Here is a 19,613-nt window from a genome sequence, read left to right as displayed (position 1 = left end):
ACTTAACCTTCTTAATTATACCACGTGAATATCTATAATTTTATTTAAATTGGAATTGTTTAGCGATCTCTTGGAGTGTTACATGATTCGTAACTGCAGCTGATAACTATATATTGGAGGAAGTAAATGAAAGCATTAAAATTTAAGAATAATATTTAATAATCCAAATTCTAAAAATGTATATTTTGAAATGTCGTCCATGTATGACATGATGTGTGCAAATGCTACACAAGGAAAATTTGACACTACATGTGTAAAAAATAACTCGTCTGATACAGCATGTAATAACATTGTATAATTGTGGATCTGGATTATTATTTACATCCATGGAACATTGATATGTTAAAAATGTTTGAATGTTTCTCCAAAAAAGTCGATTTTTATATGTTATCCTATACGACGCCAATGGGAGCTTGGTATGATATGCATTCAAAAATTTCAATTCCAAAATTGGTTTGACAGTTCATTGTCTCAACAGCTGTGTCGATGAGACTACTTGTATTATTTTACCATGTTTACATCCATGCATGGTACAATAAAATCAAGGTAGGGCTATGATGATTTTATATATTTCTTTTTTATTTTCTTCGCTTAATATGTCAACTTTATTTGTTTATGTATGCGTATTCTTTTCAAAAAAATGTCCAAAAAATATTTAAATTTGGGTGTTCCAAAATTTGTATTCTTATTGACGTACGCATCGACAAAATCTACATTTTTGTAGCGAAATAAACCTTTAGAGATATATAGAACATGATTTTGAAAAGAAATTTTGACCTTTCATTCAGTTTTCGCGGTTTTCAATTATTTAGTAAAAATCAATGCAACAAGTTGTTTGGTTTTTTTATTGGTTTGATAGTAATTCTGACATTACAATCCAAACAGGGAGAACTCTATACTTGCAATTTTTTCAAAGTTGGCCAACCTTGTCTTCATTGTACTATAATATAATCCATGTTTACAATTTCTTAAATTACACATTCGACAATGTGATTACAGAAAAGTGCAGAGTTTAATATTATTATTATTTGAAAAGAGATTATCTTGATTTAATTGTACCATGTTTACATTTATGGGGTGTTTAATATAAAAAATTGAGTATCTATAAATTAATATAGATTATGTGATTTTACACTCTCTGTTAACCACAAAACCAAATACTGAAGTAATTGAATGAGAGGCACTTTGTAATATCAGTCAATTTCACACATCATAACTGAACGGTTCTTTAGTGATTTTAGAAAAAACTGATTTGTATTTGTAATATAAATGCAAAATATAAATAATTTTTAAACATGTTTTCCGAAACAATTGAAAATTGTGCCGAAGATTCAAATAAGTAAGGCTGGAAATACATAAAGCGCATATTTGACTGGCTTAAGTCATCGGCTGGCTTCTTCGTAAATGAACAAAGGAGTTTTAGGTTGACCTAGTTCGATTTTGGCCCTAGGCTCCTTTGTTCATTTCCGAAGAAGCCAGCCGATGACTTAAGTCAGCCAAATATGCTCTTTATGTATTTCCAGCCTAAGTTTGAGAACAATTGTTTTTAACTAGAATTTATATAATTATTAATAATTCGAAGTCTACAAATAAACTAAAAATAATCAATTTAAAATTGGAAACAAAAATGAAGAGAAACCATGAAAATTACGAACAACAAATGTGTTTAGTCATCAATGACATCGTTTTTAGCTAAAGAAAAATATTGTGAATAAAGTAGGGCAAGTGTGACAATTTATAAATGCCCTTCAATATATTTTTAATTTACGACGTTTGTTGCTATAAATAATTAAATAGTGGTCCTTGTCTTTGAAAACCACAAAATTTTAAAAACATCTTCGGTTTTCGTTAATTCTTTTTAAATCACGCAAGTAGTTGGCAGATTTAATATTTATTTTGAATATAAAAGAAAATGTTTGAGTATTTAGAAGAGTACGTAGGCGAAGGAGCTCATTTCTCTCCTCCTCACCTAAAACTCAGATACAAGTGATTGATAACATTTTGAACATACACATTACACACAGAAGATGCAATTAATTCATTGAAATAATCAAATTTCAAGTATTTATTATAAATCTGCTTTGTTTACATTGGAGCTTTATAGCGCTTTCAAATACAACATTTTATCCGGGTTAACGCAAATTATCAGGATTGCTTATGCCGGAATTATTCAACCATATTTACCATACGAAAATAGATCTTCTCAATAACGGAAAGCATTACTGTGTTTTTACGTTGGAACTGCGGTAAGCTCCAAGCCGCAGATGTTTCCGCAATAGCCTTGTTTACATTTTGCATTCGCACAATAAGAAATAAACATTACATTTTATTTGCACATGGTGATATACTGGAGATTCATTAGTTTCCATAAATTTCAACATCAATTGTCTTTATATTAGGTTTCTCGACACAACATTTTTTGTTATTTTTGCATTCCCTTTTGGTTATTCATGTATACGTAAACAAAGATCAGCTGGCTGACAATTTATATAAGTTTAAACTAGTCTAAACAAGTCGGATTTTATTGATTGTTTTGAATCATGGTAGAAGAGTACAGGTAGTCGCATCGATACAGCTGCTGGGCAGTGAACTGTCAAACCAATTTTGGTATTAAAATTTTTGAATGAAAAATTATTCCAATTTGTACAAATTTAATGCATATCTTGGTGAAAATACAAAAAAGCTTGTTTGACTGACTTAAGTCAACGGCTGACTTGTTCGGAAAAGAACAAGGGAACGTAGGGCCAAAGTCGAACTAAATCAACCTATAACTCTTTTGTTGCTCTACCATGACAGAAGAATACAGGTACATTGATATGTCAAAAAAAAAATTAAATGTTCTTTCAAATATAAGTAGGTTTTTATATGTTTTCTTATACCACGTCATTAGGAGGTTATTATAATTCGCGTTTTCAACAATTTTTTGCAAATTTAAATAATTTTTCATTCAACATTTTCAATTTCAAATTTGGTTTGACAGTTCGTTGTCTCAGCAGCTGTGTCGATGCGTCTAAATATATTCTTCTTTATGTATTTCCACCCTAATGTATTCCTAACTTAAGTCATCATTTGGTTTCTTCGTAGAGGAACAAAGAAGTTATAGGTTGACTTAGTTCGATTTCGGATCATAATTAAGCCAGCCAAAAAGGCATTTTTTGTATTCTCATCTTAAAGGTGGGAATGTATAAAGCGCATATTTGGCAGGCTTCATCGGAAATGAAAAAAGGAGCCCACGGCCAAAATCGAACTAAGTCAATCTTAAACTCCTTCGTTCCTCTACGAAGAAGTCAGTCAGCTTAAGCCAGCCAAATAAGTGCTTTATGTATCTCCACCCTTATGTATTATTAACTTAAGTCATCGTTTTATTTAAGTTTAGGTTGAGTTAGTTTGATTTCGGACCATAAATATTACCTGTTCCTTTGTTCTTTAACGTAGAAGCCAGCCGTTGAATTAAGCCAGCAAATTTTGTTCCCACCTTAAAAACAGCATTATTATTTCAGGAAATGTTTTCCGGATTCCAGTAGCCGATCTAACGATTACAACTTTTCATCACTGGAGCAACCACCCAGTTTACAAAGTATTAACAGTGTCAATAGCAGTATATTCTCTCCAAATTCCGATATCTCCAATGAATTTCGATCTCTGGAACAACCGATTAGTTTACAGAGCCTTAATGGCGTCAATATATTTTCGCATCTTGAGATTACAAAGGCTATACTGCAACAGGTATTTATTTCGACGCACGATTTTTTTATACTTTTGACACACTTTATACTTTTTTTTAGCTTGGCAGCCCATTACAGGAAGCGACATTCCTCAATATATTACAACATTTTTTAAGTATTGATTCAAAAGCTCCTTTGGGTACGATAATTTGGAATACTGCAGAAAAATTAGTGCACCGGGCCAAGCTGATTGAAAGTGAAAGTGATGCAGAACGATTGTTATGTAATGCCATATCATACAAGCTGACATGTCTAAATTGCAATTATGCTAAGGAAGAATCAAATCCGAATACTACAAATCAAAAGACTGAAAATGACCATGGTCAAACGGCACCGACTGATGTCAAGAAAATAACATTGGTGACGACTCCTGCTCCGGGTATGACACCTGCTCCCGGTATGCCACCACCACCTCCAATGCCAGGTATGCCACCACCACCTCCAATACCTGGTATGCCACCTGCTCCCGGTATGCCACCACCACCTCCAATACCAGGAATGCCTTCTCTCCCTGGAATGCCAATTAAACCTATTGCGTTTCCTCATCAATGCACTCCTCCTCAAAAATCAAAAACAAGAAGCGTTAATTGGATCAAAATTCCACCACAACAGATTTTAGGCAAAAACAATATCTGGACAGCAATGTTGGACTGTCAAAAAAGAAACACTGGCGTCAATATCGATTTCCAAGAATTAGAGACACTATTTTGTTTACAAACGAATAAAGTGGAGACAGCAAAAGGATCAGATTTCGTCGATGGCAGTGCAAGGAAAAGTAGTTCAAGCGCCGTAAATTTGTTTGACTCAAAGCGAAGCTTGAACATCAACATCTTTTTGAAACAATTTAAAGGGTAAGGTCATTGATAATATACATATAATTATCACACGTTATTAAATTGTTTTTATACCCTCCACCATACATAGTATGGAGGGTGTATTAAGTTCGTCATTCCGTTTGTAACTCATCGAAATAATAATGTTAGGTCCAATACCGGCTGGCTTCTTCGTAAAAGATGAAAGGAGTTTTAGGTTAACTTAGTTCGATTTTGGCCCTACGCTCATTTGGTCTTTTCCGAAGAATCTACCGATGACTTAAGCCATTCAAAAAAGTGGTTTATGTAATCTCACCTTAAGCATGTCATTTATTAGGCAAAAAATTTCTTTGTATCGGTGACAATTCTACCTGATTCGAAATAAACTAAAACTTACTGTTCAGACCAGCAACATTTAAGTCGTTTTTACTTGTTTCTAATATTATTGTGATTTATTATTTTTCAGATACGCAACTAATGAGGCTATTATCGAGCTAATTCGCCAAGGAAACCACAAAATAATGGGTCCTGAGAAGTTGAAGAATCTTCTAAAATTATTGCCCGATTCTCAGGAAATACAAACATTGAAAAGCTTTGATGGTGATACTCATTGTTTAGGAAATGCAGAAAAATTCATGTTATTATTAATTGCTATTCCAAAGTGAGTTTGAGTTATAAAATATTTTTATTTTCCAATAATTGTTGTAGAATATTACGGGCAAAAGAGAGCAATGTTGGAGAAATGACAATTAAGAATTGGCAAGGTTATATTTGCCGCAACGTTTTTTTATTTTTGAATGCAGCAATTGGTTATTAGTAAATTTCCTGAAAGAAAGCTGACGGGGGAAGCTTACGAAAAATTAAAGTGTGTTTACCCAGCGTTTATATATAAGTGTCAACTCCACCAACATGTACGCAACTTGCTGTAAGAAGGGTGTTAAATGGAGTAGTGTTTTCTCAGTCCTCTCACCTCTTAAAACTCTAAGGCTGGAAATACATAAAGAGCATATTTGGCTGGCTTAAGTCATCGGCTGGCTTCTTCGTAGATTAACAAAGGAGTTTTAGGTTGACTTAGTTCGATTTTGGCCCTAGGCTCCTTTGTTCATTTCCGAAGAAGCCAGCTGATGACTTAAGCCAGCCAGATAAGCCCCTTATGTGTTCCCACCTTAACTTTTATGTACGGCAAACAATGCATACAATTTTTTCCGAAAAAGAAAAAACTGCATAGAAATAGGCCAGCAGGATAGTGAGTATTGAGTAGGATAGACAGATTTCATCGACACAGCTGTTGGGACAATGAACTGTCAAGCCAAATTTGAAATTGAAAATTTTGAATGAAATATTATTTAAATTTGTAAAAATTGTTTAAAAATGCAGATCAAAACAATCTCCGATTGGTGTTGTATAAGAAAGTGTTTAAAAAATTTAACATATCAATGTTTTCAAGCGTTGATGCATCTACCGGCATTCTTCCAAATTAAATAAAAGTACGTTTAAATATATGAAATCTACTCGATTTCAAATGTCAATTCCATAGCGTACGCGTCAAATAATAACCACGGTACTTATGAATACGACTTACCATGGTAGAAGAATACAGGTAGTCGCATCGACACAGCTGCTGGGACAATGAACTGTCAAACCGATCTTGGAATTGAAAAAGTTGAATTAAAAATTATTGAAATTTGTACAAATTGTTGAAAAATTCATATTATAACAACCACCGATTTACATCGCATAAGAAAATATTTAAAAATATACTTATTTTTGATAAGACATTTTAAAAATGTTGACATATCAATGTTCCCAAGCGTTGATGCATCTACCTATATTCTTCTACAATGCGACTTACGTGACGTATACGCTGAATGCATCAAGTGGATTTAATAGTCTAAACGTGTTCTAACAAAGGAATTGAACCATGGTAGAAGAATACAGGCAGTCGCATTGACACAGCTGCTGGGACAATGAACTGTCAAACCAATTTGTCATTTAAATTTGTTAATGAAAAATTATTGAAATTTGTAAATATTGGTAAAAGCTGGATATCATTGCAACCTCCGATTAGCGTCGTATAGGAAAACATATACAAATCTATTTATTTTTGAAAAACAAAAAACATTTAAAAAATGTCTGACATCAGTGTTCTCAAGCGTTGATGCATCTACTTGCATTCTTCTACTATTGAACTAAGGCAACCTACAGGTCAGAATACATAAAACGCTTTTTTGACTGTCTTAGTCATCGGCTTGCTTCTTCGTAGAGGAACAATGGAGTTTTATTTTGAATTAGTTCGATTTTGGCCCTGTGCTCCTTTGTTCTTTCCGAAGAAGTCGGCCGATGAGCCTTTTATGCATTCTCACCTTTAATTTCTTGTATTACTAGATATCGAAAAAATTGGAGACAATTGGTATTGTAAAACACGTAGCTTTAGTTTTAAATAAACCTTAGATAATTATTTTATTAAACAAATATGAGATTGTTTGTAATGTAATTTTAGCTACAAGTTATGGATTGAATGCATGCTTTTAAAGGAGGAGTTTGCAGCTAATGTTACATACCTCGAGCCAGTAATATGTGCCATAATCGATAATGGACAAAGTAAACGCCTTATATTCCATCTACCAACAATATGCTAAAATAACTTCACTTCTATTTTCACAGATCTAATTAATAATGAAAAAATACGTGATGTGATTTACTACGTGGTACTTGCTGGAAATTTTTTAAATTCTGGAGGATATGCCGGTAATGCAGCTGGAGTTAAACTTAACTTTCTTACCCAATTGAGCGGAATACGTACCAACAAACCGGGAATGAGTTTTATACATTTTGTGGCATTACAAATTGAAAAGTTAAAGCCAGAACTTTTACTTTTTACGGAAGATTTCAAATGTTTGGAAAATGTTTCAGGGTAATGCTAGGAACACAATTGGTGCGAACGACGAATTTCGCCCTACGCGGCGACAAAATGAGCCGCGAAAATTCGTCGTATGGAACACAATACCGACGAAATTATAAAACAGCTGATGAAGTTGTTTACTCTTTGCTCATTTGTTGACTACAATGAATTATACAAGAACACATAATTCTTTACGTTCTCTATTATAATTTCACTTATGTCCATCTTCTCTATTATAAATTCACTGATATCCATCTTCACTCAGGCGCAAGTACACAAATAAATAAACAAATTAATTATGTTTTTTTTTTTATACGAGTAACAGATAGTAGAGTGACCATAACAAATTTTAAAGTAAAAAGTAACTTTATTTACTAAAACACATAAAATTCGTACAAGTATGGCCACCTTGTACTGTTTTGTTCGCCGGTCGCCGGCGTATGAAATAGAAATAAAGCTAATTGAGTTCGCGGCGACCGACGAAATTTTCGCCGGTGCCGTGATTGTGTGCACTTCCATATACACATATGTGTTTTATTTTTGACGACGAACATACGCCGCGAAAAAATTCGTCGTTCGCTCCAATTGTGTTCCTAGCATAAGATTTGCATATTTGTTGTCCAAAAGTCCGTTCGTTTATTTTCCCAGTAACATTTAATAAAGTAAACGAACAGCATCTCGGAAAACACGTGTTAAATAACAGCTGATCTATCGATGATTTGGCTAACATATTAGGGGTGTCTGGTTACTTTTCCTGCAGGAATTGTCCAGCAAATCTCTCTGAGAGAGTAAAGTAGTTTTATTCTCTTTTGCAAGGAAAATGCAAAAGAAAGACAGACGATATTCCTGCAGAAGCTTGCAACTAATCAGCTATTTTGTCAAAACAAACCAATTTGTCCCCCCATTAAAAGAATTAAAAGAAAGGAAGCACCACCAATTCTAAAAGTTTTATAAATAAAAAGAAAATTAGCAATAAAATACAAATATGAGCAATAAAAGAAAGATAGATTTTATGTGTTCCCCGGAATCCTTTAAATGTGTTGCTAATGGCGATTGTCTAAAAATGTTGGAAATAGTCTTTTATTTCCTTATTACATATTAGTATTTACGTTTTCCACATTTTAAAGTTGTTCCCCAAAAACAATTAGTCTTTCAAATTCCAAAAAACTATTTTCAAATTAAAAGCACAAAATAGTTAAACAAACAATAGAAAACATCTGATTGAATGTCGATAAATGAGAAGAAGAAGAGTTGCAAGGAGAAATTTGTCCAGCAAGAATTTGCAAACTCTCACTGAAAGAACTGTCAAACTCTCCCTCTCTCTCTCTCTCTCCAACCGCTCTCTTTTGCAGAACTTTCGGGTTAACAGACGACTTCCAGTAACAATTTGTAACAATTGTTACAAATTTTAGGGTAACCAGACACACCTATTAACAGCGGAAATATTTTGAAGCAGTTTATAAGTTTTTATATTTTCATTAAAAAAATAATGGAAAAAAAGTAAGTTCGGCCGGCCGATTTTTGAATACCCTACACCATTTGGAACGATTTTGGCAATTTTCTAAAAAATAAAATCCGTTAAAAATTCTGTTGAAATCTTAAAAATACCGAATGTAGCCGTTATATTAGGATCTATACAACGACGAGGACCTGCATAGGCAACTTTTACCATAAACCATTACAATATTCAAATGCGAAACTTGAATAAAAAATCGGTGAATATGTAGCTAAAATCATCAAATTTCCGAATATAGGGAGGTACCGTAATATTGGGGTTATACAAAGACATGGACCTGCGCAGACAATTATCTGTCATAGGCTGTAGTATCCATTACGAACTTCATATAACAAATTTGAAACAATTCCGGTGAATAATGTAGCGACATGAAAATACCGAATATCGGGAGGTACCGTTATATGGGGGATATACAAAGAAGTGTACCTACAAAGATAATTTTCTGTCTTAGGTTGTAGTATTTATTACCAACTTCAAACACCAAATTTGAAACAATTCCGGTGAATAATGTCGCTAAATCATGAAAATACCGAATATCGGGAGGTACCGTTATATATGGGAAATACCTGTACATGCAATTTTCTCTGTCATAGGCTATAGTACCCATTGCAAGCTTCAAATACCAAATTTATAACAATTCCGGTGAATAAAGCCCCTAAAATAATCAAAATACCAAATATTGGGGGTGTACCGTTACTTGGGGGGGCTAAACTAAAACCTGGATCTACATCACCCATTTTCAATACCAAAAGTCCTGCAGACATAATGCACATTTGAGTAAAATTTTATCAACATAGTTCATTTTGTTGGGAAGCTAGAGTGACTTCCACAGACGGACGGACATCGCTAAATCGACATAGAATTTTATGCTGGTGAAGAATATATATACTTTGTGGGGTTTAAAACGTATATTCGACATACAAACGGAATGACAAACTTAATATATTTATTTTTTATCCTTACTTACATTTTCCTTTTCCACTGTTCTTAACAAACTTAACGGCTTATTTTTTCAAAAAAAAAAAATGTTTGATTAAATTTGTTTGTTTGTTACAAAACAACTGTTTATTGAACAGCTGATGTCACTGGATAATTTTTACTGGGGAAATTTTCCAAGTAAGAATTTGCAAATTCTCAGTAACACAAACGTCAAAATATCTCTCTCATTTCGCTTTCACATACTGGACTTTTGGCTAAATGAACAATTTCCAATAAAAAATTGTACAAACTATCGAGTAAATGAACACTCTTATAATTATGGTAAAATTAACAAGGTATTCTCATTTGCCAATGATAATGATAGGCAACAGGATGCCGCACAACTGTGCGTGAGGTAATGATATCGAGCCAGTTTTTATGTTATGATGATTCTTGGGTTGAACTGACAACGTATTGTTGGGATCTATGTTTTTCCGAAATAGGGTCTCATCGTCCTCTAATTCGTTCCGTCGTTTTCTAAAACAAACCTACTTCCTTCGAGAGAGTACTTTTTTTGCTACAGTGAAACAATTTTATACCTTTTTTATGACGAGATCAATATCGGAATTCAATTTTGGGAACAAACGATAAAATATTTATCAATGTTAGCAAAAAACACATTTTTTACAAATTCGTACATTTCTATTCTTTGTGCCAAATAAAAAATGTTGTCCACTCACGCCAAAGAACAGCAAGGGACTACATGTTTCTGTTTTCTTCTTCTTGATAATTACGCAATATTTGTTGTGCGAGAATGACATTGTTAGGGTGGAAACACATAAAGCGCATATTTGGCTGGCTTACGTCATCGGCTGGCTTCTTCGTAGATGAACAAAGGAGTTTTAGGTTGACCTAGTTCGATTTTGGCCCTAGGCTCCTTTGTTCATTTCCGAAGAAGCCAGCCGATGACTTAAGCCAGCCAAATAAGCGCTTTATGTATTCCCAGCTTTACACTTTGTTTTTAATTTTAAACACATTCTGTTACAATTCCGGGTTTTCACTACATTTTATTCTCACCTTAATTTCCCCTTGGTCCACAGTGTATGTATTTTGATTTCAAGCAACTTCGAATTCAATCGTATAAAAGTATTATATCCAAAAAAGTCGAAAACAGGTAAAAGGTATATATTTAAACGTTGTTATATTTCACTCTATTTCTATCCGTAGCATTAATATTGATCAGATATCTAGCGATATTACTGAAATGGACAAAGAACTGAAAACAATTGAGAATCAAATATCGAATGCAAATTTCGAAGGCAATACAAAAAGTGAACTAATGTCGTTTTTAATGAGTGCAAAGCAAAAAGTTTACGAGTTGAAGAATCGAATGATCCAAGTCGATGAGATACGTGTGAAAGCGGCCAATTTCTTTTGTGAAGATGTACAAAAATTTCGCTTGGATGAATGTTTTCGAATTTTTCACTCTTTTTGTGAGACGTTTCTCAAGTCCCGCAAAGACAATGAAAGACGGTTACAGTTGGAGAAACAAACATTACAAAGACAAAAGCAAAAACAGGAGCAGCAGATGTCGAAAATGGGTAAATTAAAAAAAATTCTTTGCACATATTTTTGAACAATGCGTTTAATGAAAAAATGATGCATCGTTTTAGAACACAAACGTCCCAGACTTCATGATTGCCAAAATGTGATTAGTAACTCGAAAGAAATGAATAATAATCATTCAACAATGAATGATGATGAACTAATGGATTATTTTAGTAAAAGTTTGCAAGATTGTGGAAAGGGTCGCAGACGAAAAAGCCGCGACAATGGACGAAGGAATTCGAGAACCTCCACATCTAGTGATGAATGTGAGACGACAGCTTTAAGGAAAGAAGAACAAAGTGTTCCAGATCATGCAGCAGATGCTAAGGTTAATGAAAAAATTACCATTTCAGATGTCAAAGAGAGACCTAATTCATCGCAGTTCGTATTTGGTAAGTAGCTTATGCAAACTGTATATTAACTGTGTGTTTCTTCGGGGAAAAAGAAATTAAGTTCAGTTTGCATGTATCTATTAAAAATGCCAGTGTTTTTGACAATTACTCTACACCTGCTTTTCCCATTCTTTATCCGGTCTTTACACATGCAAGTAACATGCAGACAGTTTGGGTTTATTTCGGATTCCGGCTTCGAATCACCGCAACTACGCAGTGTATCCGAACATTTTACAAACAAACAAAATTCTTTGAGGCACAAATGAATCTGAATCGTTTGTAAAACAGCATGATTTCTGAACTACTAATGGGTGTAGCTAAATAAAAACAAGCTCCAAATTAATAGAGAGTAATAGACGAATACCAGGGGACAGAGTCCGTAAGAGTACAATAAAAACAACACAAACAAGTATAAAGGCTGTAAGTTCGGCCGGGCCGAACTTTGAACACCCTTCACCATTTGGAACGAATTTGGCAATTCTCAAAAACAATACAATTAAAATCTTAAAAAACCGAATGTAGCTGTTATTTTAGGGTCTATACGACGACATGAACCTGCATAGGTAACTTTTGTCATAAGCCATCACAATATTTAAATGAGAAACTTAAAACAAAATCGGCGAATAATCATCATCATCATAAAATCATTAAAATACCGAATATCGGGAGGTACCGTTATATGGGGGCTATAAGAAGACGTGGCTTGAACAGACAATCCCCTGTCATAGGCTGTAATATTCAATACAAACTTTAAATACCAAATTTGAAATAATTCCGGTGAATAATGTCGCTAAAATCAACAACGTACCGAATATCGGGAGGTACCGTTATATGGGAGCTATACGAAGACGTAGTCATGAACAGACAATCTCCTGTCATAGGGTGTAGCATCCATTACGAACATTAAATACCAAATTTGAAACAATTTCGGTGAATATTGGCGCTAAAATCCACAAAGTACTGAATATTTGGAGGTACCGTTATATGGGGGCTATACGAAGACGTGGATCTGCACAGACAATTTTTTGTCTTAGATTGTAGTATCAATTTCGAACTTTGAATACCAAATTTGAAACAATTTCGGTGAATAATGTCGCTAAAATCATTAAAATGCCGAATATCGTGAGGTACCATTATATGGGGGCTATACCAAAACGTGGACCTACATGGCCCATTTTCAATACCAAAAGTCCTGCAGACATAATATACAATTCAGTAAAATGTTATCAATCTACTTCATTTCGTTCGAAAGCTGTAGCAGTTTCCACAGACGGATAGACGGACGGACCTCGCTAAATCGACATCGAATTTTATGCTGATCAAGAATATATATACTTTGTGGGCTCTAAAATGTATATTTCGAAGTGTTACAAACGTCTGGTGTGAAGATTGAGTATATCGGTCCACTTCTTCTGGTACCTCCCTCCCACCTATCGAAACAAGATCTTTTTGTAAAGATGGTAGAGATAGGACCATTCCTTCTGGTATTTTCGCCACATTTTGAAGAACCAAAACGATTATAAAATTCGAAATAGACAACCGGTTCTTTTTACATTTGACACATCCCATTATTTCTGCTAACACAAGATCTGCAGTGAAGATGGGATATATCTGTTCACTCCTTCTGATGCCTACCCCACAAAAGGTAGACATTTTGAAAATCCTTTAAACTCGAAAAAAAAACGCGAAATTAACATCTGATTCCATTTCAGACTTGGTACATCCCAATATTTCCATCAACACAAGATCTGTTATAAAGATGGAAGGAATCGGAACATTTCTTTTGGTACCTCCCCCACATAGGGTATTAGATTTTGAAAAACAAATCGCTCAAAGAAAGCGAAATAAGCATCGATCTCTCTTCAAATTTCACACATACAAAATTTTTGCTAACACAAGATTTGTTGTGAAGATGATATAGATTCTGGTACCTCAGTCACAAAGGGTCACAATTTTCAATACTTTTATGTCTTGCGAAACAAGTCAACGATTCAGATGAATATGGAATTTATGATTTCTCATAGAATTGGATATAAATGTTCGATTTCCTTCAAATTGTGCACATATCAATATTTTTATCTGTATTAGATGAAGTACGGAAATGGAATACTTCGGTCCGCTATATATGTCACCTGACGCAAATTTGCATAGTATAAGAAGTAGTCGGTATAGTCCAAATCTGATATGTTGTAATATTTATATCAGTCTTAGGTCAGATACGAATTGGTCAATATTGGTCAACTGCTTTGGAACCTCCCCCATCAAGCGTCAACAGTTTGAATATAAATCTGGGGTATAAATTTGTCGGCAAAACCGACTGATACTATTTTACTTGTTTTTGACCTCAATTGTAGTTTTTAATTGCGATTTACATGACCTGTTAAACTGATCTGACTGATGATGCAACATAATTTAACTTCCAAAGTAATAGCAAAAATTCAACTCTTATTTGGTCTCTTGATTATATTACAACGAGACACTCAGTGTCGATAAAGCCCCATCGCTTTTGATATTTTATACGTGCCTTGGTTGTTGCTTATAAATATATATTCCATTTTTTTTTTCTTTTTGCAGATCTTGAACCTTTGCCAGAAGGTAAATGTATAACGGCCTCTGACTTGAATAGTCCCCTTAAAAACTATCAAAATTCAGTTATCGAAAATATGGGTAATGTGGCACCATCTTTAGCGCAAGAAAATACACCACACATAAAGAAAAAAGACTTGGAAAATAAGGATGGAAACACTAATATTCAACACGAGACTGTGGCGCAAAGAACAAGAAGATTGAAAATTATTCCGCCACTAAAAATTCGGCCGATTTCACAAACAGAAGAAAGGTCAATGTCGGCCGTTGTTGGTAATACAGAATGTGAGAAACGTTTTTCCTTCAAATCGGTGGCTCTTGCTGCACGAATGGTAAAACGTTGCACATCTATTAATGAGCGTGATATTCAGGAGACTTTAAAACACCTAAGAACACCAACCGTTGTACCGAATTATATATGGGATGATCACAGACAAAGATTGCGAACGATGAGCGAAAGAAATGCGGAAAATATTTTCTTTAATGATAATGTTTTTCGAAATAATGTAGAAAAGGAAGCTGAGAAATGTCAGGGAACAGACATGCAAAAAATACCATGTATTACTACGAATGAACAACGTTTGAATAATGAGGACTATCATATTGTAAATGGAGCTCCAATATTAATTGAAGGTAATAAAGAGGAAAATTCGACTCTTGAAAATATTCCTGGAGGGGACATAGAAGCACCCAATGTACCAGAATCCGCGATGAAATCAAATTCTTTAATTTCTGAAGTCGCCGAAAGGAAAAACAGTTCAAAGGATCAAGATTGCCTTAACGAGAGCTATATTCAAACATTATACGCTCTAAAAAACGACGCAATAAGTTCTGGAAATAAATTGGATACACCAAATGGTGTTAAAAAACATTGTGAATCTGAGATCAAATCAACGACAACATTGTCCTACCAGTGCAACAGTGCAACAAATTTAGAAGATAATCGAGAGCAAAATGATAGTGGTGAAATTTCTGTTGCAAATATTATCCAAACATCTGATGTAAAACGTTTGAAATCAAATAAAGTCGAAAATGATATTTTAAAAACTCTGGCTGGTTGTGATAAGACATCTTTTTCGGATAAACGAGATATTTATAGCGAAGAACAAACCACATGTAAAGAAAATCCCCAACAAATCCATGCAGAAAATTTGAATAAAACCTGCCTCAAGGATGGTGGACCATTGAAACATTTACATACGGAAAATTTAAAAAACGTCACTCCTGGGTTGAACAATGCAGACAATGATGAATTAAAGATGTTGACGCCCAAATCGGAAGGTTATCATCTAATTGAAGAAATAAATTTGAAAGCCCTCTCAGATAATAAAGAAAATTATATTAATTTTCCGGAGGTGGAATCTAAGCCAGAATCGAACGGAAAACAAAATCCGAAGAATCCCACAGAGAATAAGAACAATTTGTTAAAATCCAAAGAAGTGCATCTTCAACATAACTGTGATCAAAGCCAAATACAATCAAAAGAAATAATGAAACAGAACTCACGTGATCTTGAAGACATTACAAAATCCAATAAAGTTGAATTTATGACGAATGCCGAACAAATAAATGCTAAAGAAAATGTGGAAAAGGAGTTATTGTTTTCAAATGACAAAAACCAAGATGCTATGACGAAAAATGAAGATATCAACTCCATGTTTGATATCATTTCTGAACATTTACAAACATTACAGATGAAAGTGATTGGGACTCAAAATGTAGGACCGTATATTATTCACGGTATATCTAATATTTCTCCCCTTGACGAAGAAAAATTAAACAATGAGGTATTGTCTGGAAAAAAACTCCCAGAATATCATGCTTGTGATAACATATTTAAAACTGATTATAGCACTAAACAATTCAACCAAGCAGTAAATCTAGACCATTTTACGCCCACGCAGAAAGAAACCCCTCCCAATAAATTGGTTTTAAAAAATGTTACAGATGATAAACACTTAAAACTGAAAACTTCTGTAATACCTAACACAACTGCACAAATGCCGACTAAGTCTGAACACGCAGCCAGTATTGCAGTATCAAAGCTAGGAAAGAAAAATTCCGACGAATTAGTTTCATCTAACACTACTGTTGATGCTCCAACAAGAACCAATGAACGTAGAAAACTGAATATATTTTCAAGAAAACAGAAAAATGAGAAACTGCCAACACCCTCTACTGTCAAAAATTCAAAACATGATCTTAAAAATGCAGAGTATGGGACTCAAAATGTCGAACAGAAAGTCATTCAAAATAAATCTAATATTTCTTCCCTCGAAGTTTCGTCTTTGAATGTAAATGACAAAGAAACAGTAAATAATGAGGTAACAGTAAATCTAGACAATACTAAGCTCACGCACAAAGAAAGTGTCAAAAGCTCTCTCAATAAACCGGGTTTAAACCCGTTTGCAGATGTAAATAAAAAATCCAAAGATATTGACAAACACTTCAAGCTCAAAACTTCTTCAATACAAAACACTACTGCACAATTACCAACTAAGCCTGAACATGCAGCCAGTAATGCGATATCGAAGTTAGCAAAGAAAACTTCCTACAAATTAGTTTTATCTAAGACTACTGTAGCTGCTCCAACAAGATCCGACGAACGTAGAAAACTGAATATATTTTCAGGAAAACAGAAAAATGAGAAACTTCCAACGCCCTCTACTGTCAAAAACTCAAAACATTATCTAAAAAATGCAGAGTATGGGACTCAAAATGTCGAACAGGATGTCATTCACAATAAATCTAATATTCCTCCCCTCGGTGTTTCGTCCTTGGACGTAGATCATAATGAAACAGTAAATAATGAGGTAACAGAAAATCTAGTAAACTCCGAGCCTCAACACAAAGAAATTATTAAAAGCTCTCCCAAAAAACTGGGTTTAAAAATATTTTCAGATGTAAATAAAAAATCCAAAGATATTGATAAACACTTAAAACTCAAAACTTCTTCAATACAAAACACGACTGCACAAATACCAACTAAGCCTGAATATGCAGCCAGTATTGTGATATCGAAGTCAGCAAAGAAAACTTCCGACAAATTAGTTTCATCTAAGACTACTGTGGCTGCTCCAACAAGAACCGACGAACGTAAAAAACTGAATATATTTTCAAGAAAACAGAAAAATGAGAAACTTCCTACGCCATCCAACGCCATTGAATCAAAGCGTGATCTAAACAATTCTGAATCTACCCCAATAAACAAAATATCGACATTAAAGAAGTTCTCCACGAATGTAGCACAAAAACTAGGATTAAGAAAGCCCGCAAGCGAAAAACCCCCAAAATTGTTAAATGAAGTGAGAGAAAGAGATAAGCAAATAATAGCGGCAAAAACACCTCAAATAATTAACAAAAAAAGTAATGCTACATCATTAATGAGAAACGACGGCCAAGTTAAAGATAAAAGTTCCCAACCTGAATTGAGGGCAACATCACAAATACCAAGTCGTAGCAGTTTTCGTTCATCTCGTACTTCTAGTAGTAGTTCAGCCAAAGCCTACATTAACAACACTAACCAAAGTGTCCGATTTTTAAAGACATCAAATGGAAGTGCGTGTAATAGTCAAAACTCCAAATCTGATATAAAAACTTCCATTCAATCCAATAGTGCTTCAATAAGACCTCAGTCCTTAAGCAAGAAACGACATTCGGTCACCAATATTTCCTCCAATGCTATGCCAGAAATGAAAAATAAAACAACCTCAGTTCTTCGACCCCCTAATGGCCAACTTTCCTCTGCAAAATCTGTAACCACTTCAACTACTCGCACCCCCTCAAATGAAAGTAATCTCGGAAATGTTACTGTTAACGTCCAGAAAACTGCTGCAGAACCAAAAACAGGCCGTAGTGCTAACCTCAGTTCTTCATTTCCAAAATCTGGCTCTGAATTGCTAAGTAATCGCAGACTTTCTTTGAGAGAAAACTGCAGCAATGTCAAAGGATCCTTAGAACCGACAAGACGCTCTTCGGCAAGTTCAATTCGTAGTTCATTTAGTTCTAAACGTAACACAACTTCGACTCTAATAAAGAAGATACAGAAATAATGGGCTATAATAGCTTTAACGGCAGAACAAGTTAATTAAACTTAATAATAAATTTATTATATTTTAATAAATTTGTACAAAATGAAACTATTTTTATGTTATTATACAAATTACTATAAAATTATAATTATACTTAAATTTATACGAGAATTCAACTTTGTTTTATGTTTCCTCCATTTTGTTATGTTTCCTACATTTTTAAGTCCGGAAATATAGCTCTGGAATAAAACTTGTAATCAAAGAGTAAACAAATAAACAAACGAAACTTATAAATAACTTACTATTCATTAATTCTAAGTCAAAATCTTAAACTTATTGCAGCAGGAAGTTCAGAAATTATGCGATTGCTTTAAAGGTCAGAATACATAAAGCACTTTTTTGACTGGCTTAAATTATTGACTGACTTCTTCGGAAAAGAACGAAGGAGTGTAGGACTAAAATCGATCTAAGTCAACCTAAAACTTCTTTGTTTCTCTACGAAGGAGTCAGCCGATGACGTAGGCAATCAAAAAAGCGTTTTATGTATTCTCACCTAAATGCTAATATGAAGCACTGCATATAAAGTTTTTTAACTTGTCTGTCTTAAGGAAGAAGCCAGGCGATAAGGTGGGAGTACATAAAGCGCTTATTTGGCTGGCTAAGTCATCGGCAGTATTAGGTTGACTTAGTTCGATTTTGGCCCTAGGGTACTCTGATCACTTCCGAAGCCGATGACTTTGACGTTATATGAGGGCAGATATATTTGAATCGACTTACTTTTTAAGGGTTCTACGACAAATTCTAAGAGGTGTTACAAACGGAATGAATAATTGAATATATCCTGCTTTCCATGATGGCTTTGGTGGTGATACAAAGCAAAGCCAATTTCAGACAATACTCAATTCTATGACGGAACATTCACAGTTGGTTAAAGGCAGCAAACGAATCCATTTTTTATATTTTCGATATTTTACGAAGAAAATGCTACCAATTTTGAATAATACAATCGAAAGTACTGCCAAAATAAATCCATTTAGTTACAGCACTTTTTACTAGATCAGATGAGGCGGGTGAATCGTAATTGTTTCTAATTTTTTAGTTTTGCCTGTTTTCTTTTTTTTTA

At 34.1% G+C, this 19,613-nt stretch overlaps 1 protein-coding gene across 3 annotated transcripts; it reads left to right on the top strand.

Moving 5' to 3' along the window:
• The first annotated feature begins 7,094 nt into the window (after positions 1–7,094).
• Positions 7,095–18,771, top strand: LOC131806888 (probable serine/threonine-protein kinase DDB_G0282963). 3 transcript variants are annotated; one of them, XM_059131731.1, is made up of 5 exons: positions 7,095–7,138; positions 7,202–7,285; positions 11,101–11,474; positions 11,547–11,873; positions 14,448–18,770. In XM_059131731.1, exons 3-5 carry the CDS (start codon positions 11,138–11,140, stop codon positions 18,509–18,511), a joined length of 4,728 nt encoding a protein of 1,575 aa, XP_058987714.1. In that variant the 5' UTR covers positions 7,095–7,138; positions 7,202–7,285; positions 11,101–11,137; the 3' UTR covers positions 18,512–18,770. The 3 variants fall into 3 exon arrangements, with proteins under 3 accessions (XP_058987714.1, XP_058987713.1, XP_058987712.1); XM_059131730.1 differs by lacking the exons at positions 7,095–7,138; positions 7,202–7,285 and adding an exon at positions 7,299–7,451 and having other exon boundaries at positions 14,448–14,468; positions 14,526–18,771; XM_059131729.1 differs by lacking the exons at positions 7,095–7,138; positions 7,202–7,285 and adding an exon at positions 7,299–7,451.
• The last annotated feature ends 842 nt before the right edge of the window (positions 18,772–19,613 follow it).

This window comes from Musca domestica, unplaced genomic scaffold (assembly GCF_030504385.1).
Source record: "Musca domestica strain aabys unplaced genomic scaffold, Musca_domestica.polishedcontigs.V.1.1 9, whole genome shotgun sequence".
Classification (NCBI taxonomy): domain Eukaryota; kingdom Metazoa; phylum Arthropoda; class Insecta; order Diptera; family Muscidae; genus Musca; species Musca domestica.
Note: the sequence above shows the minus strand (reverse complement) of the source record. Positions and strands in the feature narration are given on the sequence as shown.

Coding starts and splice junctions, on each gene's coding strand:
- LOC131806888 (XM_059131729.1), top strand. CDS start 7,354: ATGAGTTTTATACATTTTGTGGCATTACAAATTGAAAAGTTAAAGCCA. Junction 11,475..11,546: donor GCAGCAGATGTCGAAAATGG/GTAAATTAAAAA, acceptor GCATCGTTTTAG/AACACAAACGTCCCAGACTT. Junction 11,874..14,447: donor TTCATCGCAGTTCGTATTTG/GTAAGTAGCTTA, acceptor TTCTTTTTGCAG/ATCTTGAACCTTTGCCAGAA.